Source organism: Semicossyphus pulcher, unplaced genomic scaffold (assembly GCF_022749685.1).
Source record: "Semicossyphus pulcher isolate SPU_LCO1_2020_fin unplaced genomic scaffold, fSemPul1.0.p SCAF_16, whole genome shotgun sequence".
Taxonomy (NCBI): Eukaryota; Metazoa; Chordata; class Actinopteri; order Labriformes; family Labridae; genus Semicossyphus; species Semicossyphus pulcher.
Window position 1 is genome coordinate 19,709,306 of NW_027211670.1, and position 17,192 is coordinate 19,726,497.

At 46.5% G+C, this 17,192-nt stretch overlaps 1 protein-coding gene across 1 annotated transcript in view; it reads right to left on the bottom strand.

Annotated features, from left to right (window-relative positions):
* Positions 1–232: 232 nt before the first annotated feature.
* Positions 233–17,192, bottom strand: part of usp54b (ubiquitin specific peptidase 54b) — a 61,134-nt gene continuing 44,174 nt past the window's right edge. Inside the window, exons 9-19 of the mRNA XM_069663907.1 lie at positions 16,141–16,290; positions 15,303–15,501; positions 14,909–15,091; positions 14,348–14,567; positions 12,742–13,131; positions 12,337–12,464; positions 12,088–12,246; positions 5,935–6,082; positions 998–1,821; positions 773–900; positions 233–677 (exon numbers count right to left, since the gene is read on the bottom strand). Coding sequence (XP_069520008.1) covers positions 339–677; positions 773–900; positions 998–1,821; positions 5,935–6,082; positions 12,088–12,246; positions 12,337–12,464; positions 12,742–13,131; positions 14,348–14,567; positions 14,909–15,091; positions 15,303–15,501; positions 16,141–16,290 — 2,868 coding nt within the window. The 3' untranslated portion in view covers positions 233–338. The remainder of the gene's footprint in view (positions 678–772; positions 901–997; positions 1,822–5,934; positions 6,083–12,087; positions 12,247–12,336; positions 12,465–12,741; positions 13,132–14,347; positions 14,568–14,908; positions 15,092–15,302; positions 15,502–16,140; positions 16,291–17,192) is intronic.

Below are 17,192 nucleotides of genomic sequence, written 5' to 3' on the forward strand. Positions count from 1 at the left end.
AGGGGCTTAGCCTACTTTGAGTCTGCTAAGCCAAAAACATAAAATGTTATCCGAAAACTTGTTATAAATATCTATTTATTTTGCTATTCACACCGAGTTTATATCATGCACACTCCGACCAGTCTTAAGCAGATGAATGGTTTTTTCCTTTTTGAGATTACAAGTGTAACTTAATGTGAGCTCAGCGCAGTGTTTACCTGTGAAGCGGTGGAGGGAGGTGGTGATGAGGAGGTGTTGGTGATGAGGAGGATGGAGGAGATGATAGTGGTGGAATAGCAACAGGGACTCAGAAGAGAGGAAGTAAGCAAGGCGAGGCACTGACATCAGCCTGCTTCACCTTAGAGAGAGACAGAGGACAGAAGAGAAGCAGAGAGGAGGACAGGCAGGAGATCGAAAAGCAGGACAACAGGAAGAAACGAGACAAACAGCAGGGGAGAAGAGCACAGGGAAAAGCAATGTGTAAAGTGCCACGGCGGGACATCAGCCAGGTGCAGTTCAATAGCACAGCCACAGGGGGGCAGCAGAGCACAGGAAGTCACACTCACAAAGCTGCGGGTTGCAGTCAGGCGGCTGCGGCGCGGGGTCACTACTGTGCCGCTCAGGCTGCGTCCGATCCGCCTCAGGTTCTCGCTGTCATCAGGCTCCGCCCCCAAACGCGGATCCCGCAACATCATTGGCTGCGGGGGGAGAAAATGTCTGTCAGACGCCGGGAAATGGATCCAAGTAACAGACATGTGAGCGGGTTCTGTTAGGAAGACGGCGCAGACGCTACCTTGTTGAGGTAGGTGGGGGTGCTGGTGCAGTCGGCCCCGTACACACTCCTCTCCATGTCTGCGTTGGGGGTCTTGGAGCGAGCCTGCCCGCCCACCCTGGATATGAGCCTCTCTGATGGGCTGCAGCCTGAAACACACACAGGCCGGGGTGGAGGTCAAACAGGAGGGTCTGTATTTGTATATGTACAAGTATTTGTGTGTGTGTGTGTGTGGGGTGAGTGTACCTGTCCTTCCAGCCAGCAGACTGGCCTGGTAAAGGGAGTCGAGCTCAGACAGCTCGGCCTCTTCCCGGTCACAGCAGGGATCTCTGTGTTGCCCTGGGGCATGCTGGGAGCTGTAGTGCCCTGGAGAGGACTGGCAACTGAAGCTGTAGTGCTGGCTGGAGGTCTGCGGCCTGATGGGAACGCAGCGGTCCGGGGGCGTGTCGTACGGCGTCACCACGGCGTCGGGGCGGTCCAAACTCCAGGAGGACCAATGACGCGTAGTGCCGTCGTTGGCGGCTCCGTGCAGCGGCCAATGCTGCGCGGCGCCGGTGGGGGAATTGGGCTGAGGGGGCTGCCAGAGAGGCGTGAGAGGTTTCCTTTGCCCAGAGGCCTCCAGAGGGGGAGATGGGGGAGGAGTAGAGGGCGGAGGGGGAGGGTGTGTGTGCGTGGGTTCAAGGTGTGTGTAGTGTGCGGCGTGTGTGGTGTGTGTATCCCAGAGACGCAGAGGAAGCGAGGGCAGAGAGATGGCTAAGTGCTTCCCCAGGGGTCTGACACTCACCCCCCCTGCCTGCAGCAGCTCGCACAGCCTCACCCCCGTCCCCACCCTCCCGTCCTCGCCTTCCTCACCTCTCCTCCCCACACATCCACCCTCCTCCCCCTCCTCTTCCTCCGCCTCCCCTCGGCTGGAAGGGGCGCAAGGGTGAGGGATGCTGAGGGTGAGCGGGGGCCGATAGGGTGGAGGGGGCGGGTCCTGGCCCAGAGCAGCGTCCTGGTTGGGCGTCGCCTGGTCCTCTTCCTCCTCCTGATTGGGCGTCAGCAGTACTTGGACCGGGCCAGGCTGTTCACTGGAGGACACAAGAGAGGGAGGGTGTCACTCAGCGGGCAGCACGGGGAAACGCATCCAAAAAAACACAGAGCTGCTCTGACGTCAGGTGAGTTACTGCATAGAGGGAAGGTCACAACAGCAGACCAGGATAAACAAGCAGAAAACACACACACACACACACACACACACACACACACAAGCTCAAACAGCTACGAACACACAATGATGCAGCCTGTGTAAGCATCGCTTTGTGTACGGGGGTTTCACAAACATGCGCTTCATGAGTCAGGCACAAGCTCGGCTCCTCTGAGTGACAGATCGCTGCAGATTCACCAAACTTCTCTCTGCGATCAGAACATTTGACTTTAATCTGATTATTCAGCAGCAGCTGCTCGGCTGCATCACATCACACGCTGAGGAGGAATGTGTCTTCCACAGTCTGGAGTCGTTCAGCCTCAGCGGGACACTATATTACGTTATTGATTTACATGCATTGATATGATATATGTTGAACATTAGTGGATCCTCTCTGCAGAGACGTGCTACACATTCTTCACTGTGGCAGTGTGTGTGTGTGTGTGTGTGTGTGTGTGCAGTAAACTAGTGTGTGTTGGTATGTGTGAACAGCACGTCTGTAAATTTGTGTGTCTATTTTTAAAGACAGCGTGCGCAAACCTGTGTGTGTCTACGCCAGTGCCAGCCCCCATCCCCCACGTTAACTCTCCCCGTCTCTTTTCAGCCTTAGTAATTACCCAGCAGGCTTTGCAGCGGCAAGCTATAAATCAGAGGCTTGTGTTGATCAATAGAGGAGAGGAGGAAGGTAATAAAAGAGGCTGAGCGCGGAGCTTTACCTCCTCCTCTTCCTTCCCTTCATCCTGCTGTTAACACTTTGGATTTACAGTTGATTAATTTTTAACTAATTTTGCTCCAGTGAAACTAAAGTCTAATGAAACTGAGAGTAAATCCGACGTTATATAACCGAGTTAGCAGATCCAATCATGGTCTCTAACTGTGTAATAACCATCAATTCAGCTGCTTCAAAGTGCTGCAGCAGAATCTAAGGGGAGAACTTAGATGTTGAAATTTTAATGACCTTTTAATGACCTTTAAGACGCATATGGGAATTTCCTGTGGCTATATTTCTGACTTGCTAACTCGATATGAACCTGAGAGTTTAATCTGAGGTCCTTGATGATAAAACCCAGAGGAGACGGAGCCCTCGACTCTGGAATTCAAAGGACCAGTCTTTCAGCAGAATATTAGATGTTTATAATGTACGTTTTTATTAGTGTACAATCACCTGACAATAGGAAGTTATTCTTGCGTTAGAATGAGCCCTTTCTATCTACAGCTTGAGCAGGTCTCGTCCACCAATCTGAACTACCTTGTTGTAGTACCTTGTGTTGTACAGAAGCCCAGGATGGACAAACATTGGCTCTAGAGCAGGGCGGTTATCAAGGGTTAAGTTGGAGTTTTAACGACTACGAAGGTGGTTCACTTCATGGCAGATCGCCATGGTAACTTATGCTGAGCGCCTAACCTCTTCCGGGGCAGCTTATGTTTTAGATAAGAGATGAACTAAACACCACCTGCTGACCAATCAGGTCTCTTGATTTAGGAGCTCTGTGAGCTGATCGTGAGAGGGAGGAGGGAGAGAGAGACGAAACACTTTAAGTGCTTTTGTACATATAAGATATGAAGCATACGTACTGCTTTAAATTTTGCTTTTATATTTATTATTTGTTCCCTAGTTTGACACGTCTGGGCTGAGAGAATAAATCTAAATCTGTCACAAACCCCTCATAAATACATCTGTGCAACGTATTAATCTAATGTAACACACAAGTGTTATAATAGGTTAAATGTACGGTGCTCTAATGATGGAGCAATGGATCTCGTAGTATAAGCCCAGGTTCCATCCACAGAGTCTACCAGGTTAAACAACCTTGTTCCTACAGAAGCCCAGAATGGACAAACATTGGCTCTAGAGCAGGACTTCTTGGTTACTGTAGTTTCTCCTTTACCTTTGGGACGGTGGCGTGAGTGCACCAGATAAAATCTGACCCTACGTACTGCTCCTTTAAAAATACTACTTTGAAATAATACAACATATTTATTAAATTAAATTTCTTAATGTTTATTTCATACCCCTCTCATCTAACATTTCCACTTTCAATTGTTCACCATTTGGTCTAAAACGTGTGAAATTTTTTCACATAATTTCATTAAATTGTTTGTTTTGTCTGACCAACAGTCCCAAACACAATGACATCCAGTTTGCTTAATAACATGGGATTCTTTGACCCAATCATACACTTATTATTATGATCAATGTTTTAGCATGTGTGTTATTATCGTCTTATGTTGTTTGGTGTTTATATTGTAAGGGTGTGTGTTTGTGTTGGCTAATAGGTCACATGATGGGTCGGGTGTTTATAGGTCACGGGAGATACGAAGTAAAGGTGCTTTTTGACCAAAGGAACCAGGAACTTTTAGTTCCAGGAACTAGGAACTAAATTGTTAATGTGGCTCATTGTTGTCTGCGTTTCCACAGCGGCCGAAAGTCCCGGGAAGATTATGCAAATCAGGCATGACGTATGGAGAGGCAATAACAGCAACTGCACTACACCGCCAGTCCAGTAGGTGGCGGTAATAAGAAGATGAAGGCCATACAGCAAAGACGACGCTGTTAAACGTGACGAACGGGTCAGTATCATCATTTGTGCGACACTACAGTTAGCCTGTTAGCATGGAGGAGATTCAACTTGTTGCTGTTTTTGATCGTGCTTTATTGCACTGCATGCAACAGTGAGCTTGCAGCTGCAGTCTTTTAAACATGGCGGGTAAAATAAAAAGCTGCGAGTACTCGACCAATCAAAAATGATCAGCACTACAGGCCCCGCCCTGAAAGTTCCTGGACCTTTGGAAAGTACTACCCCCCGAGCAGGGACTTCAATTACCCAAGAACTAAATTTAGACCCTGGTTCCTGCTATTGAAACGCAGAGTTCCTCAAAAGGTGGCTGGGGAAAGTTCCTGCTGTCAAAAAGCACCTTTAGTTGGCGTAGGTAGAGGGAGCAAACAGTTCCTACTGTAGACTTACTGAAACTTTACCTCGAGCTCGTAAGGTATTGGATTTATCACCACTCATCTCATCAGTCGGTAATCACTTTATGTCTGTTTCATCATTCTGCGATAAACGATTCTGGACTGTCATTGGATACGCGACCTTTATACACCTATGCAAGTGACTAATGTTAGGACACTGGGACTTCAGATAGTCGCTACAATCCAGCTATACTTCATGTGATTAGTTCTGCCTGATTAGTTCTGCCTCACACTTTGTAAATATGAAATATTTCCCGGAGCTTTATAAAAAGTTCCCCTCAGCTCACTTTCTCCTCGTCACACAGCGACACTGAACATCAGGAGGAAAACCGTCTGACTCACTGTAACACACAAGCAGCGGCAGCACAGACAAAAACAACAAACAGGATACCGAACGGGATCTGTGACTGCAAACGCACAGCAGCACACAGAAACACAGTCACACGCACATACACACTAACACACAGACTGCAGCTTTCCAGTACACAGAAGGACAGATCAGCAGCGCACAAAGAGCAGAGGGAAGCCTTGGCAGCACACAGCTACAAAGAGCAGCACAACAACAATGAGCGGAGGCAGTGAAGCACGGCGAAGCAGAGAGGAACTCTCTCTCTCTTTTTATTCTCGATGGCAACACAGAGCCCAGCAAAGCAGGTTTTTACTGCACTGCAACAAACACACAGACACACAGAGGAGAAGACGTTACTGTATAAAGTTAAGTGTGTGTTTGAGAGCACACACACACACATTCAGACACACACACAGCAGGATGTGAGAGTGCAGTGCTAGGGGTTACAAAAACAGGGGGTTCTGGGATATTCGGGCAGCCAGAGCTGAAGACACACACATGAGGGTGTTGAGGTGTTTTTGGACAGCCAGCACCCAAAGGACACACACAGAGGAGTCCTGAGGCGGGTTTAGGGACAGCTTGAGCTGAGGACACACACGAAGTGAGGGAGGGAGGAAGGGAGGTGATTTTGAGACAGGCACCTGCTTCGGACACATAAGGGGGGACAGTGGTGGTACCTGCGAGGCCCCTGTGGGCGGGCGCTTCCTGTCTCCCGTTCCATTTCCTGTTCCTGCCCGCGTTTGATTGGGCCCCCAGTGCTCCTCATGCACGCAGCTACAGCCAATCCGCTATGAGCGTTAGCCTCATGCAGGGGTCTGAGCACAGCTGAGGATGTTAACAACAGAGCGGGAGATAAAAAAGGAGAAAAGAGGGAGAGATATAACGACAGAATGGCGGAGAAAGAGAGAGTGAAAATGGAAAATAAAGGAAAGAAAAAAAGGAGAGAGAGTAAAAGATGAGGATGAAAGAACAGGTGAGACAAAAGAGAGAAAACAGAAGCAGAGCAGAAGGAGTGGTTATGAGGGGGCTGGCATGCATTACGCTCCTCTACTGTAACTCAATGTGTGTGTATATTATACATGTAGAGAGTTGCAAAGTGGGAGGATTTATTTTGGGCGTCTTCTTGACAAACTTCTTTCAATTGGTTAAATCATACATTCAAAATATTACAAAGGTGTAAACACATGATTCTTTGATTTTAAAAAAGGGTCCAAGGAACAGCAAGTGTCGATCAGAACTAATTCAAAGTTGACTAAGGGCCCGATCAGACAGAGCGTGTTTTGCAGGCTGTAAAACGTGAAAAGACTTTTCTGTTGAAGCCTTCAGTTAAAAAAAAGAGCAGCTCACAGTAACTTTTTTTTTTTCTGTTGTTAAGGCAATCACCGAATCATTAGCTGTCATTAACCTAACCGTTCTACTGTTAGCTTACAGAAGGCCTGCCTCTCCATTCATCTGATTGGACAATGAGAGAAAACGGCAATGAGGCTGGGCGCACAGAGCGGAAAAATACGAGGTGCAACACAAAAGCAGCGCGTAAAAAGCTCCTCGCTCATTGAAAACTATTACAAAAAAGCTGCCCCCCCGCTGCTAAAACGCGCTCTGTCTGATTGTGACCTAGGCTTCCAAGTAGCATTTCAGAAGAAGAAGTTTATAGCGCTAACTGTGAGCTACATACCAGCTGAAAAGCTTAGCTAGCTAGAGCTAGCATAGAGCTAGCTAGAAACCTTGAACAGGATGTAAAACATTCAGTTCAAGTTTAGACTTTTATTCATTTTATGTCCAATTGCAACACAAGTGCGTATGCTAAAGCTATATGCTAGAGCTATTGTTTGTGCCTTTGTCCCATAGCTACAGCTTTAGCTACTGAAGCGACAAAGCTGATCTGTATCTTAAAAACAAGACTATGTAACTTTAAAGTTAAAATTGCACATGTATTCTCCTACAAACAAAAAGTTAAATTCATAAGCAATAAAATTAATTCATCAAGTTATTTAGTGCTGAAGCCTTACTTGGTCTCGTACGACCATTAGCTTAAGATGGCTAATATAAGCTAATGCTAGCAAAATTACACAAAATAGTGTAGTGAAGAGTTTGTGACTCTTCACTACTCTGTTCTAGCCTCTGTTCAGCTTGTTGTCTCATCGACGAGTCCTGGTTTTTAATGTTAATAAACTTTGAGATATCATTAGAAGAAAATATACTTCCACACGCAGCATTTCCTCCCATTTGGCAACTCAATTGTAAATACATCAACATATGAATTTGTACTGCAGTTAGTCAAAAAGTCGAGATTAGAAAAGTGAGGAGCAAAGTTGAGGCTACGTTCATTAAGCCACGGACACCAGACAGGAAAGAAAGACAAAGATTAGCTCTCTACGGTGCGTAGCTTTGTGAACGCACCTTGAATGGTGTTAGTTGGTTATAAAAAGATGAAGAAGAGGACAACAAAAGAGCAGCCATCCCCCATCTTGGCTTGACTTTACAGACTTCTGATTGATGGAGACAGAATAAAGGAAGACTGATGGCCGCTCTGTTGTTGCTGTTGGCTGTAACGTCCTCTAAAACACTGAGGCAGATTGTTTGGAGTCCGCCTGAAACCATCGATACGGACGTGGGAAACCAAATTCTGTTACGTAACCGCACTGATAGTGAGGCCATCTGTTCGTTCGCAAGTCGTCCTTTCACTTCATCAAGGTTGAGTGTACTCTCTCAGGGGTGTGTGTGTACGTGTGTGTGTGTCAGGTACATGAGGCTGAACACACTGAAGCACAACACAGTAGGACAGACAGGACACAACATAATAATCCCTGATATAGATTTAGTTAGTGCTGAGCTGGAGGGGAGAACCTGCACACCTGCAGTTCATACAGAGCTCTTTTTCACACATAGACACACACACCCTTTCTGAAAATAGTAACACACACACACAGATATAAAATGTGTGGATGCAGGGTTTAAATATGCATGAAAAAACAAACACACATACAAGAATATGAACAACACAAGAGCTATGAAACAGCATTTGAATATTATTAATTCGAGGCAAATTAAGGCTGTCAGTTGAATTGTTTATAACCCAAATGCTCAAGTAAAAAAGGTTAGATTTGGGTAAAGATTATAGTTTACATTGAAGCAGTAAGTCAACGTTTATGTTTGGTTTCACACTCTAAAAACAGCAGTCTCATTGGCAGCGTTTTTGCCATTTTTCCCTTTTCCTTTTGTTGCCACAAAAGCACTGTTTCTGTTTCTCTCCTACTTCTTGGCAGGTAGCTGTGTACCAGCGGAAGGTAAACACAGTCAGCGTGCATGCGTTGCTAGCTAATTCAACTAGCGAGATGGCAGAGAGGACAGCGTTTACTTCATGGAAATATTCCCATTATTTTAGAATTTTTGGGCTAAAGGGACAAAAACATCATGACGGTGAAATGTAAGGTCTGGAGGATAAGTGCTCGTCAGCTGTGAAGAGCTCTACGTCAAATGTGAAGAAGCGTCTGCAGCTAAACACAGCTCCACAACACTGGTGGGACTAAGAGCCTGTGTTGTATTGTTGTCATGGAAACAGCTGTGCCTGATACTGTACACCTCTGCCCAGTTTACTGTCAGATTGTTAGCATAATAAAGAGCTGTAAAGGTTACATTGCGTCTGTCGTTCCTGTTATTAGGCTGCAGAGTTACAGATTATGGGCTGTAATTCATTATATTCAAATGTAGACGTACAGTCGGCTACACGCTGTCCTGACAATATAACACACATGCGCAAGGAGTCGCAAAGGGGATTTCATTTTTTGGTAACTCAAAAGTATTCTAACGCGTTCATTTTCTCAGTAGGTAATGCAGTAACGTAACAAGTTACTTTTTATTGGCAGTAATCTTGTAATGTAGTAACATAGTGTTAGGTAAGTAACTTTACCCAACACTGCTCGTTGGTGAAGACATGGACCTGACCTATTGGCTTTCCCAGCCAATCACAGCGCAAGTGGCGGAATTAAAAGAAGCTCTAGCTGAAAAAAGAATTACGCCTCAGTCAGGATACATTAAGGCACAGTGGTGCTAAATGCTAACGTCTGCAAGCTAACATGCTTGCACTAATGCTTACATGCTGATGTTTATCAGGTAAAATGTTCACCATTTTTGGTTTAGTGTGTTAGCGTGTTAGAGCCAGGGGATTCATACTCTCAGAACCACAAACGCCTGTATCATCTGATATCAGTTAAGACATTTCAGTCTGGACCAAATTGGTGGACCAATGGAGCGACACTGGTATCAATAGGGCTGCACTGGTAGCATGGATATATGCAAGCCAATGCAAAGGCCGAGATGGACTGACTGTAAATCGTTAGTACAAGTCAGGCTCTGAAAACATGAGACGCTACATTTCCCATAACGCAATGTCTTTTGTCTAGCGATGGGTACCGTTAGGATATTATCGATACTGGTATCGATACGGTGGCGGCTTCGTCATCACTAGGGGACGGATGCCAGCTGCGTTAGAATGAAACTAATTGAATTAAAACAACATTAAATAAGATGGAATGTTAACGTTAAATACCCATAGGAGCACCGTTTGTCCATGAGCTTATCGGTACTTTTGGTACTGACCAATCACGTACCGGTACCAAAAAATACCAGTTCTCGATACCCATCCCTACTTTTGTCAGACCCTCTGTTGATGATATTTGACTACTTTCACTACTGCAGTCTGTAATTTAAACGTGTAGTCTCCCAGCTCAAAATGAGTTAATGTTAGTTGGACAGTTATGCCAGAACAGCCTCACAGAAGACACGACAGTCTCAAAAGTGATGACTGGTAAAATTGACTTTGAAATGTAAAAATTGTGGAGTACCCCTTTAAGAATGACTCATGTAGACATGAGACCAAGTAAGTGTCATGTCTACATCTCACAATCTCACACACATACACATACACACATACGATGATGAAACAGATGTACATACAACTATTGATAGTTACATATATAGTTTAAATGTTGGTAAAAACTGATCAGACGGGGATGTGCTTCTGCTCTTTTCAGCTACACTGAACTCAGATAAACTCAGCTGGAACTGTCAAACAAAGACGCACACAGACACACACATACACAGTTTTTCCGTCACTAAACACTCATGAATAACGCACAAAGACCCAATACATTATGAGTTATACTAAAACACACTGAACTGAAAGACACATTTAAATAACAGACAGAGGGAGACAGATGGAGAGACAAACCAACAGATGGGAATGAGGACAAAGAGGAGGTCAGACAGAACCACGGACATACAAGTCACTGCTGAGCTAGACAACAGGTGCTAATGTGACCTTAAAGCTGCACCGGCAAGATTTTTACATAAAAATACACCTCATCAGCTTGCATAATGAAATGACGCACAGCATAAAACTACGGTGGCTGACAAGGGCAACACAGACATTTCCATAAGGAGAAGGAGATGCAGCTTCTGGAACTATTCACAAACACAAACCAAAGACAAACAAAAAACTGTGAAAAACTCTGCATATCGAGTCAAGACACCGGAAGGCCCCCGGGCCTCTAGGGGGAGCTCTGATGGGAATAGCTTCATCATTCGATACGAGAGAGAGAGACCAGACAAAAGAGTGTTAGGTAGAAGAAAAAGAGAGTAATGAGTTGCCAAAAAGAGGTGCATTTTCTTCTGTATATATGGTATTAGTCCTTTAAAATATTATAATATAGCAAAGGATTTACTCTCTGAAAAGCAAAGCTGTTCTACTTAGAGCTCCCCCTAGTGGCCTGGAGAACTGCTGTGTTGACAGGGTATGCAGCGTTTTATGTTGCAAATGTTTTGGGGGTTTGTTTCGCCTTAGCATTGTTTCTGTATTTGCTGCAAGTTCACTTTTTATGTATTAGTTGTTGTTTACTGCAATGCATTTTTTAAAATTTGCAACAGACTTTAATTTAATTTTTTTGGGGGGGTTTCGATCGTGTTTTTGAATTGGCTATTTTTTCTCAAGCTGCAGCACTTTTATTGTAAGGGAAATGTTGCTGTTGTCCGCCAAAGTCAAATCATCCTGGCCTTCCTCTTATTTAAATGCTCTGAAATTCTGTTTTTAACCTTTTTCTATTTTAGGTGAAACTTAAAGGGGGGGTATCATGCTAATTCAAGCTTCATATTTCACTCTGTGATACCTGTGGAGTGGCTTAACATAATTTACAGTTAAAAAAAACTCACACTGGTGCTCTGTGCAGGCCCTCATACAGCCTCTCCCTGAAACGACTCAGTCAGCTCTGTCCCTTTAAGAAACCCCGCCCCTACAAGCCTGCTTTCTTCTGATTGGCCGGCACTCTGAAGTACAGTGTGTAGAAAAAGCAGCCTGCAGACTGAGCTGAGAAGCCTGGGGATTACTCCAACATACTTTTACCTACAGGTTTGAAACTTCACCCACGTTTAGTCCGAACATCCAACATTGCAACATTATATATATGTCTTAAAATGTGAAGCAGCATAATACCCCCTCTTTAAGATTGAAATCCACACTTGTCTACTATGTCCGTGTAGCTCTTTGCTATCCCAACTTCAAAACAAAAGGAATCGGCCGGTGCAGCTCTAAATGCCGTTGTAATTTGACCTTCAACTTAAAGGATCAGTTCACACAAAAACAACAATATTCCCTTCAGGTGTGTGGAAGAAACGACTGAAATCTAAGAGGTGAATATATAACAATAAAAAAGATATTTCCAGAGTTAAGTGAGAAAATGTGTTTTCTATAAGTTGGGTTAACAAAACTTTCATCCTCCCACACATCTCCTCTTTCCTCCCACTTGTCTGTCTCTCCATCCCTCCTTCCTCCTTACCCTGGTGTTGGAGCTGGTCCAGGTCCATGTATTTGCTGGGTTTGGGGTTAAATCCCATGGCTGCCTCCCGCTCCGCCTCCTTCCGCTTCTGCTGCTCCTGCTGGCGGGCTCTCCTCGCCACCTCCTCCTGCAGCTCGTCCAGTTCGCTGCGCCCTGAGCCTGAACGTGCAAACAAAATAAAGCAGTCAGCTATCAAATCAAATCGGACTCCAGGTGGATGCAAGTACACACACAAAAAGTACAACACACCTGAGTTGGTGCCGCCACCCCAGCTGGGGGAGGGCAGCTCCTGCAGGATGGCACCGCTGCTCTTTGACTTGGGCACCGTACGCCACGAAGGTCCTGACATCAGCACCCGTTTCTGTTGCCCCACCTCCCTGCAGAAAAAAAGAGAGCAGGAAAAAAGAGACAAAAAGGGATGAAAAGTTGAGCGCAGATCACGCGTCCCCAGACAAATCTGTCCTTTGATTGATCTGTTGTTTGGATTACTATCGCTGGACAATTCGTTGTTGTTAATGTCACAATCGTATTTCACGCTGATAAAGTGAAATTGAGCAGAAAATCAAGAGTGACAGAGAAAGTCAGAGGGGGAGAGACGATGGATGACAGAGGGAGAAAGGCAGAGACAGTAATTGTTATGTGTGAGCTTCCTACCTGTCGGGGCTGCTGCTGTTCCTCTCACTGCTCTCGTAGCCACTCTCCATCCTCTGAATCAGACGTGGCTGGTGCTCCACCCCTCTCAGAGGTGGAGGGGCAGGGGGACCCATCGTCCGCCCGCTGCCTAAAGACCTGGGCTGCCCGACCAGCCCAAACCCCGCCTCCAATTCCCCAGCCTCCCTCCCTTCTGCCTCCTGTAATCCCTGCTGTGCGGACGCAGGAGCGGGTCCCGCTGAGGGAAGAGAGTCCTGGGGCTCCGGAGGGAGAGAGGGACCAGGCAGGGTGTTGTAGCCCAGAGAGGAGCCTCTCGGTCGGGTGAAGATGCTGTCGATGTTCAGGGCCTCTCTTCTGGGCCTCCAGGTGGGCCTGTAGCGGCTTCCAGAAGAACTACAGAGCAAGCGAGGAAGATTTTACACGGGATGTTACATTAAAAATACTACCCGAATAGCTACATGATACTACTGAAATGTGCAACTGCATCCTTCAGCAGAATTTAAGACGCGAGTCAAAAAGAGTAAAAATACCTGACCTACAAAACGACTTAAATACAGTTCAGTCGGAACTCTCACAGAGATTTAACCATTTATTGCACCAAATATACACACAGTGCACTTCTATTCATGTGATCAGAACAAGCAAGCGAATAACAGACTCATAATAACTTTTTGTGAATGTGAACACACACTGGGAGAAACTTTACACCTAAATTCACAATCTTTATGCTAATAATACACCGGGGGAGGTGGAGGCAGCTGTTAAAGCAGGCGTGCAGCATTGCAGCAGCAGCAGCGATGCAGAGCTTATATGCAGAAGAAGAAAAGAGGGGTTGTGACCACGTTTCATTGGACAGTATGTGACGATAAAACGACCACCTGGACCTGGAGCGTTCGTCATTCTACCAGTTACATGGCATAGGATGATGAATACTCCTTTGCAAACACCAATGGATTGACTTAATTACTTAAAGGGCCAGTTCGCTGATTTTCAACCTGGGGAGCTAATGTCATTATGGTAGGGGAAAAATGCGATTTGGCTCTGTGCCTTTGGAGGGCGCTATCCGCTTCTCCAATGGGCCCTGGAAAACCTCCACCAGATGACGTGAAACGCATCATCTGGTGGAGGCCAGGGAGCTCGCTAAACTACACTTCTTCAATCTAGGACGCCCGCCTCCGATGTCATGTCTCGTTCAAAATCGTCAGGTTTGAAATGTAGACTGCAGACCTGAAGATTTTTGAGACGATCCACCGGTATATTCTCGTCGTATTTCGGATTCTGTCCCGCTCTGAGCCGTTGCCTGCAGCGAAAACGGTAGTATGTCACTCCAGCGTCTCTCGCTGGGCCGTTCCTTTCAGAGGGAGGGGCGCAATGCACACTGGGTGTTGTAGGAATGTAGAATGGGCGAAACCACGAGCTGTTTGTACAACTTTCTCCACAGCTATGGCGCCAATTTCAAATATTATTGCGATTACCGAGAACACCAGCTTTGACTAATTTATATACTTTATTTTAAGCTACTTAAAAAACATATACTTTTGATACTTTTTGTCAGTAATACTTCTGTAAAGTAAAGTCTGTGTGTCTGTGTGTATCCGTGCTGCAGTACCTGGACTTGCTCTCGCTGCTGGTGCTCTCATCCTCCCAGTGGGGCCCCCCAGTTCCTCCCTCACAGCCCCCCACTCCCGACGAAGAGGAAGAGGACAGGGGACGAGAGGAGGAGGAGGAGGAGGTAAGCGGCCGGCGGGAGGAGAGGAGGAACACGGCCGTCTCCTTGTACTCCGGCAGGGGAGGAGAGGGAGGGCGGGGAGGACCCTCCACCGCTGACTCTGCGGGTGGGAGAAGAAGAGACAGAAAGTAAATCCATTTTTATGTATCCCACAGGGAGCAATTATCCCAGCAGCAGGGCGAGTAAACTTGAGGGTAACCAGTAAGGGGGCGCAAAACCTGAGGAGTCCGCAGTGATGAAGCAGAGGGACAAAGATCTCACTTCATTTGGACTCAAACTCAGAAACCGACCTTTGATCTTAATGTTTTTGTCTCTAACAAGCACCAGTTTAGCTCTCGCTCGTTCTTTCTGTAAAACACTGTAGCTACATGTGTTTGCAGCTGTTAGAAGCCTCCAAACTGTCTCCATAGACTTAATACTGGGATTCAGATGCAGTCTTACCTCCGGCGTCGGCCCCGTGCTGTGGAGTGCCGATGTCGTAGTTACAGACCACTGTGGTCTGGGATTCGCTGGAGAGGTGGCTGCCCGTCGACTGGTGGAGAGGTCGGCTGCGAGTCGCTCTGTGACTCGAGCTGTCCGTCGAAGAGTCGGTACGAGTATCGCTGGATATGGACGGCTCCCGACCTGAGAGAGAACAAGAGAAAGACCTTTCAGTTAATCCTGCATCCACATATGTTTGCAGCAAAGTAAGTTCTCAGCAGGATGCAGAGGCAGAAGCTGGATTATAGGATTGAAGGTCAGAGCTTTAAAGCTGTAACCTCGCATGCCCCCCTCCACCCCCTGACGGTGATAAACACAGAGTAAGACGATCTGACGTGTGTCGCCTCTGCTGTACCGGAGTCTTCGCTGTCGTAGCCTGCCTTGCTGCTGCTGCTGCAGTGCTGGAGCTCCAGCTGCGGGTTGGAGCTGCTACAGGGGTTGGGGCTCTCCTGCAGTATCACCGGCGTCCCACGGGGGTCAGCGTAGAGCAGCAGCAGGGGCTGATAGTGGCCTTTGATACAGCGAGACACCACGTCCTTCCACTTCGGGCCGATCTGGAGGTGCAGCAGGGCAACACACACACACATAAAGACACACATTAACATACATATGAACCCGTGTACACACACAAACACACACAGGAAGTAATCTATCCCTTTAAATTACGCATTAGGAACAAAAAGCAGAAGGTCAAACACACATTGTGCTGCTGTGTCCTTATTGATATCACATTATGACACTCTGTCATTAGCTCTATAATCTAATTAGCTGACAGAAGTATCAAGGACATGCAAAGCCACTTCATCTCACATTTAACACAGCAAACCAGCTCGCCTATCCTGGACGCAGCCACCGCAAGATTCACACCATTTTCCAGCCGTACGGGACATCAATCATAAAGTATTACATCATGAGACCAGTTTTAGCTGCACGAAGATCTAAATAAAGACACGGGTTAACCCTTCAACGCCTAATCAATCTTAAAACGTCCCTTCTGCAAAAGAAGTCACCATGCAGCACTCAAACTAACACACAGCGTAGTTCTTGTCACTGCTGCTCTCACAGCCTCAGCTGGAGATGCAGCAGATACCGTACAGCACCCCCTCCCCTCCTCCTCCTCTCCTCCTCCTCCTCCTCCTCCTCCTCCTCCTCCCCGTCCTGCAGCATGCAGCCTCCTGCAAACTGTGTCTCACCTCTTTGACGTGGGCGTCGTCGAAGTACATCCACTTGCGTATCTTGGTCTGGAAGAAGAAGGTGGAGTAGTGCTTGCCGTAGTAGCACACCATGCCCACCAAGTAGAGCTCCGCCTGGCGAGCCCTCTCCTCTGTCACACGGTAGAACAACTACAGAGAGAGAGAGAGAGAGAGAGAGGGGAGAGAGAGAGGACGGAGGGGGAGGAGACAGGGAGGGGAGGGAGAGGTGCAGGGAAGAGAGGTAGGAGGAGGGATAGAGATAGAGGAGTTAATGGGACTACAAGCACATTTTTGCTCACCTAGTGTAAATGCTGTATGCAGTAATCTGTCACATACACTCCTCACTTTCCTCTCATTGTGGGCTGCAAATACGACACAATGCTGCATGTATGCTGCAGATTTCAATGCAGAAAAGATGCACTGATCTCATAGTGTCTACACACTTTTTTGCTGATATTTTCCAACCCTTTTTGCTGATTATACTGATATATGAGGCACATGTTTTTTCCACCTACTTACAGAGAACATCAAGTCTCCCCTGTAGTGGAATTTATATCATACCTCCTCTTATTGTAGTGGCCATAAACTGCCATAAAGCAGACATCTCGCTCCCTTCTTCACGCTTGACGGAAGAGGCACTGTACAAAAGGTCACGTGTCTGATCGCTCACATTTCTGAGCGCCCCTGAACGCAGCATCCCCCCGACACATGGCAGTGAGGGAGACATGCCCGGACTTGTTTACTGCACCTGTGATCGCCCACGGACTGTTTTTATCGCGTGTACGTCCATGAATATGTAAGTTAGTTTTGCAGTGATGTTTATGCTACACTCTGTTAGCGTCGGCTTTGGCAGCAAGTGTATTTTCATTGTGTTTGATGTTGTTAAGTCGGTAAAATGACGAGAATGTGAGCTAACTGTTCGCTAGTTAAGAGTTGTGAAAGTTTAACTTCTAATCATTGGCTCGAGTTTCTGTGACTTTTCAGTCTTTATTTGTATATTGTTGATAACTTTGCTCAAGTAGTGTGCGCACACTCGCGCCGAGTTAATGTCG